Source organism: Aptenodytes forsteri, unplaced genomic scaffold (assembly GCF_000699145.1).
Source record: "Aptenodytes forsteri isolate BGI_AS27 unplaced genomic scaffold, ASM69914v1 Scaffold239, whole genome shotgun sequence".
Taxonomy (NCBI): domain Eukaryota; kingdom Metazoa; phylum Chordata; class Aves; order Sphenisciformes; family Spheniscidae; genus Aptenodytes; species Aptenodytes forsteri.
In genome coordinates, this window is record NW_008794743.1 from 2,002,780 (window position 1) to 2,008,536 (window position 5,757).

Consider the following 5,757-nt stretch of genomic DNA (forward strand, 5'->3'; position numbering starts at 1 on the left):
GCGGCTCCTCGGACCCCCCGGGCGGGACAAAGGTTGGTGCGGCTCCCGCAGAGTCCAAGGGTCGCTTGTTTGCGCAGAGGGAAGGCCGAGGCTCGGCGCCTTCAGCACCGAGTCCAGCCTCAGCCGAGACCTGGAGCGGGCGAGAGACGGAGCGAGCGTCCGTGGGTTTGTTCCGCATTTCTTAACGCAGGAATTCTGAAGGCCGTGACCAGGCAGAAAGATTATGTCTGCTTTAACGTTAAGATCTACTAAAATGTTTCTTGTCTTTTGCAGACGTGAATTTAGAACTTTCTGGACAGGGATTCAGCAACTCTGTTCCTTAGGAAATCATTCCCGGTTAGCAACGTACCAGGTTAGGCTGCTACTGGAAATTAGCTAATAAAACTACTTCTAGTGAATAAGCTTTTCATGTCTACTTGTTCTAAACAGACTGACTGCATGTCTCCAGAAGTGCTTTCTTGTGGGGGGCTACAGACTAAGTAGTTGACAAGAAACCACGATGTAAGAAACCTGGACTGGCTTAGTGGGTTTTCTTTGCTTGTTTAATAGATGTAGGAAACTCCTCTCCAGTATCCGAATGCATTTTGTTGCAGTAATTACTGCTTCTGATGTCAGAATACAGGTAAGATCATCCAGCTCCTCTTTTTCTCCTAGAGACACGATGTCTTCTGGAAACGACGGTCAACCCCAGACATTCACCAAACCAGCACTTGCTGAAAAAGAAGTGACTGAATTGGTTGACAGGGTGTTTGGATTAAAGGTGTCTTGGATCAGGCCACTCCCCAGCTATGACGATCAGAATTTCCACGTGCGTGTCTCAAGAAACAAAGGTGCGGCTGAAGGCGCTGATGAGTATGTCCTCAAAATCACCAATTCGGAAGACAGCCAGGAGCCCGACCTCATCGAAGCGCAGACCCAGGCCATGATGTTTCTCAGTGCTGAAGGCTTTCCTTCAGCTACTCCGTATCTTACAAAAGATGGTGACATAATGTCTCTGGAGTCAGGAGGTGAGCAATTAGAAGCGCCTTTACTGCCCTGCTGTCACCCTTAGCTTGGCAGTAGCTTGCTATGTGGCGGGCCATAGAGATACTGAAGTAAAACTCTAGGCTTATTTTTAAATATTAGGGGATGTGTATCAGGTGACCTGTATGTCCAGCCATAATAGTCCAAACTCAAAATACCAGAAGCAAAGCAAGTCAAAGAGAGTAATAATTAACTATGAAAGCATTTAGGAAATAACTTCCACGTAATGAATTGGAGAAAACGTTGGTCTAACCCGTCCGTGCACAAGAAAGGGAAAAAAAAGCCTCATTGACTAAATGATGTTACAGATTATTTGCCTACAGAATGGTGTAAAATACAGTTCTAGCCCATCTAAGATGCCAGAACAAATTGCTTTAACAGCGCTTGGAAGAAAAATTGTGTTGACATTTTGCTTTTATTTTCACTGTAACTTCTGTACAAAATCTGGGATTCCCGAGACCTCCTGTTCTGCTGCAAAACTGTGTAAGTGGGTGTCTGCGGGCACTGGAGGAAACCTGCTGTATGCAGAGTCAATTCCAGGCACAAGGACTAGAAGTCCAGCATAGACTGCAAGTGTGTTAAGGTTTGCACATCACCGTACAACGTTCTGGTAAATCGAATCTTTGAATGAAATCTCTTTTATCAGCTACACCTGATGGCTTCTGCACTGGGATAAACCTTTTTTGCCTCTTGCATTAGCTAATACTCAATAGCATACATTGAAGCGACTGACTGCATCTCTCTCTGCTTGTTAGATACTGGACCTGGGAACAAAAAGTACATGGTCAGACTGCTGACTTACCTGCCAGGTGTGCCTGTAGCAAAAATTGCTACAAATACTCAGATTTTCTATGAGATCGGTAAGCTAGCTGCCAGTTTGGATAAAGCTCTCTCAGAGGTGAGTTCTTGTTGCTCCGGCCTCACAAACTTCTTTCTCAATTAGTTTCTCCTCTGTGTTTCTTCTTGTGCTTGCTGTCTGCTTTCCTCATCTGCAAAATTCAAGTTGGTGAATGCAGATGTCAGTTTAACTCATTTTTCAGGTGCCAACCTCCAAGCTGGCTGTTACTAAAGCATTTCCCCAAATAACGTGACCAGTTGGTGCTTATGACATGGTACTGGCGATCCTTTTGCAATGCGTTTTTGTACCGTGAACAGGGAGATAAGGATTTTTTTTTACTTACGCAGAACTCATCTGTTTGGTGTTTCAAACCTGGCAAATCAGGAGAGTGAACCCTAGGCTGCCCAAATTAGAAGCATGTAAAGCTTGTTTTGAAGCATTTTTGTGCAGTGCACATCAGGCACAGCTGGCTGATCTGTTATTTTGAATTCATTTTGACTTGCTGTCTTTCTCCTGGTCATTAGAACTGTGACCATTTAACATTGGTAGCAGTTGGTTCCTTCTCTACAATGCTTGCTGTGCCAATGAACAGAGATTTGTGACCCTTCTCTCATTCGTACCGTTTCCAGTCAAATAATCTTAATGCAAAGTAAGTTCGTTCTTTACTCTGTAATTATACAGGATAATAAAGCTGATAAATCAGCCAGTAATTAAGTTTGATACAGAAAAGAACTCTTGCATTATTTATTGCCTTTCATTAACCTTTCCTTCTCATGTTCTAGCCACTGGCTTCAGGCAATTATGAAATGTGAATCGCCAGCTTTACTAACCACATTCTTAAATTACAAGAGCATTTTTCAATTGGGAAAGATAATTTACTGTTGCCTTCTAACACTCTGGTCACATGCTTATAATGCGATTAAAACAATCTATATAGACCAGCTAGTCTCAAAATATGCCTGTGACTTGTCCCGCCAAGGAGGAAATAGTTGACGAGAAAGCAAATTTTGATGGAAAAGGGTCTTTATGCCCTTAACATATGGATTATAATCTACCAAGGTTTGTCATTTCAAAGAAAGAAAATTACAATCATTACTGTCAAAACTTCAAAATATCGTTGACACTAAAAATAATACCTAAGGTATTAAATATTCTGATGACAGATCAGAAAATAGAGCCTGTCTTTCCTACCCAGTTAATTTATTTTGTCAGCTTGGTAGCAATGTGCCGTGCTTTGTTTTGTGCACAAAACAGTATTCCACCACTTTCTCTGTTGGCGTCTCCTTTTGCTTGGACGCGCCTCACATCCTCTAAATGGAAATAAGTTTATGGGTGTAAAGCCATAAAGACATAAAGTCTGTGGCTTTACAGCACCAAGGGCCCGTGACCTTTTATTATCCTTCACACACCTGGTAACCCCTTTACAGCTTGCTGGAATACCCTGTTTGTGCTGGGAAGATTGCAGTGGTTGCTTACCAGATGACATTCTTCCTACCAGTGTGGTGCTTTATACAGCATTAGGGATCCTGTATTGTGATTTTTGCTTTAGGCTTGATCTTGTTCCTTTCTTTTTCATATACGGTTCCAGTTTAGCTATCACCTAGCTATCTTTAAAAGGCTTAATTGCAAGCATGGGCTTCTTTTTAAGAGGAAGCCAGCTGCTCTAGTGGGAAGGTTTTTTAATTTGCCCTATGCTCTGATAGAATCTGGCCCACAAGCCACCTTAATAAGCATTAGAGGATTCAAGGGTAAGAGTGGTACGTGGTGGGAGAGATGCTTTTCATCCTTGAATGTCACTTTCCAAACCACCTTTTTCATTGGCTAGTGAGAGACAGGTTAGGGACCTTGTTGTTTAAAATATTTAGGCTACCTGGATGTAGAAAGGCAAATTTTTGTAAGAATAAAGCTCTGTCCAGTATCTCCATAAAGTACTTCAGTCCTCAGGATTTTTCATCTACCAGCTGATCCTAAGGCTCGTCCCCACAAGCTGCCACCTTTAAATGCACCGAGGGTGCCTGTTCCCCGCACGCTGGCAGGTTTTGTGTCTCTCCTGCCCCGACAGCTTTCTGTAGCGCCAGCTGTGCAATCCAGGCTCTGCCAGCGTAGGACTCTGGCCTTGGCAAGGCCTCGAAGTCGGTACATGATGTCACGTTACAGAAAGTCAGTATCAGTTTTAAATTATTTGGGTGATGAATGACTTAAGATAATCTTTGTACTTAAAGAATGGGGAAAAACCCATTCGGGTTGTATGTAGATATTAAGATGCTTGCCTTAATCATTCTTCAGGTTATTCTTTTACTTGTTGATATAAAGCAATAGTCAAAATCATGGTGCTTTTCAGTGAGTCTCATTAGGAGCCTGTTAAAGTTAAAAGGGGCTTTGAATCAAGCCCTTTTAATCATAAAACCAGGATTTTTACTTATGGCCTATTTTATCTTGTGCTTTTTCCAAAGAAATTCCATCATCCATCAGTAAAAAGTCTGCATCGAGGTCAGTTCATTTGGAACCTGGCAAACGTTCCCCTTCTAGATCGGTACATTTATGCCTTGGGCCAGAACAAGTATCGTGACATTGTGCAGCAAGTTATTGAGCAGTTTAAAGGGAAAGTAATACCCAAGCTAAGCAGTTTTCGAGCCTGTGAGTATTTTGTTTTCATTGTAATTATGTTGAACTGAGACACTGAAATTTCTTACAGGGGTTTGGGTCTGTGAAGAAGGCAAAAAAAAGCAAAAATAAGTCCCCTTTATCCCTAGGGATACACGTGCAAATATTGTGCTGAATGAACACAGCGCAGAATAAGCCAGGAGCAGTGTGCTGTCCGGAGTCAGGTTCAGTTCTTGATCTTTCTGACGAGTTTGCTTCCAGTTAAGGTGATGTTGTTATAGCAGCTTAATAAGGATATATGGAGTGCGCTGCTGCCCTTCGTAAAGGCCCAAATAACGATTTAATCGTATTTTTTGAATTCAACTCGCATTGATGTTGATGATAATTTAACAATTTGAAAAGTGCTATTCTGCGTTTGGAAAACATGTAGCATATCACAGGTGGTACCGGACCCGAGTAAGACCTCATGACGCTCCCTCTATCAGTTGCTATCTGGTCACCTGCTGGCGGAACGGAGGTTCCTAGGAAGCAGTAGGGCCGTGAAAGGCAACGCTTGATGCTGAGGGAGGCTAGTATGGTTTTGTGGTTGAGCGTTAGTTTGAGCCTCTGTGCATCTTTTCAAAGCTGTTTCATTGAGAAGTGGGGGAAAAAAGTTAGATTCTGCTATTTAATGATTATTAAATACTGTTTCTATTTTTTCCGTGTTTAGGCATCAATCATGGAGATCTTAATGACCACAACATTCTAGTAGACTCCAGTTCTGCTTCCCTGGAGAATCCTCAGTACAGAGTGTCTGGCATCCTGGATTTCAGTGACATGAGTTACGGGTATTACGTATTTGAAGTCGCAATAGCCATCATGTACATGATGATTGAGAGCCCAGATCCCCTGAGCGTGGGAGGGCATGTTCTCGCAGGGTTTGAAAGCGTCCTGCCGCTCACGGAGGAGGAGAGAGGTGCCCTCTTTCTCTTGGTGAGCGGGAGGTTTTCTCAGTCCCTTGTCATAGCGGCCCACACAGCTCTGCGGCACCCAGAGAATACGGAGTACCTCATGATCACAGCCAAAACCGGGTGGAAGCACTTAATGAAAATGTTTGAGGTGGGCCAAGAAGCTGTAGAGAAGACATGGTTTGAGACCGCCGAAGCATACACGAACCACGCACCTGCCAAGTAGACGGCTGGCTGCTGAGGTACCGGCGCGGCGGCAGCTGACCCTACTGCAATAAAGGCGGCGCTGCCTGCGCTGGAGCGCGTCCACCGCCGTGTGTACGCAGCAAGGGGGGGGGGGCGAGC

General features: G+C 43.7%; 1 protein-coding gene across 3 annotated transcripts in view; it reads left to right on the top strand.

The window, feature by feature from the left end:
• HYKK (hydroxylysine kinase) overlaps window positions 1-5,719 on the top strand; it is a 6,363-nt gene extending 644 nt beyond the window's left edge. Inside the window, exons 1-6 of one of the 3 annotated variants that reach the window (XM_009274001.1) lie at window positions 1-32; window positions 274-352; window positions 655-1,007; window positions 1,779-1,921; window positions 4,315-4,498; window positions 5,175-5,719. In XM_009274001.1, the coding sequence (XP_009272276.1) occupies window positions 662-1,007; window positions 1,779-1,921; window positions 4,315-4,498; window positions 5,175-5,638 (1,137 nt within the window). In that variant the 5' untranslated portion in view covers window positions 1-32; window positions 274-352; window positions 655-661 and the 3' untranslated portion in view covers window positions 5,639-5,719. Of the gene's footprint in view, window positions 33-63; window positions 166-273; window positions 353-654; window positions 1,008-1,778; window positions 1,922-4,314; window positions 4,499-5,174 lie in introns of those variants that run through there. The other 2 variants (XM_009274004.2, XM_009274002.1) reach the window with 2 other exon arrangements.
• The last annotated feature ends 38 nt before the right edge of the window (window positions 5,720-5,757 follow it).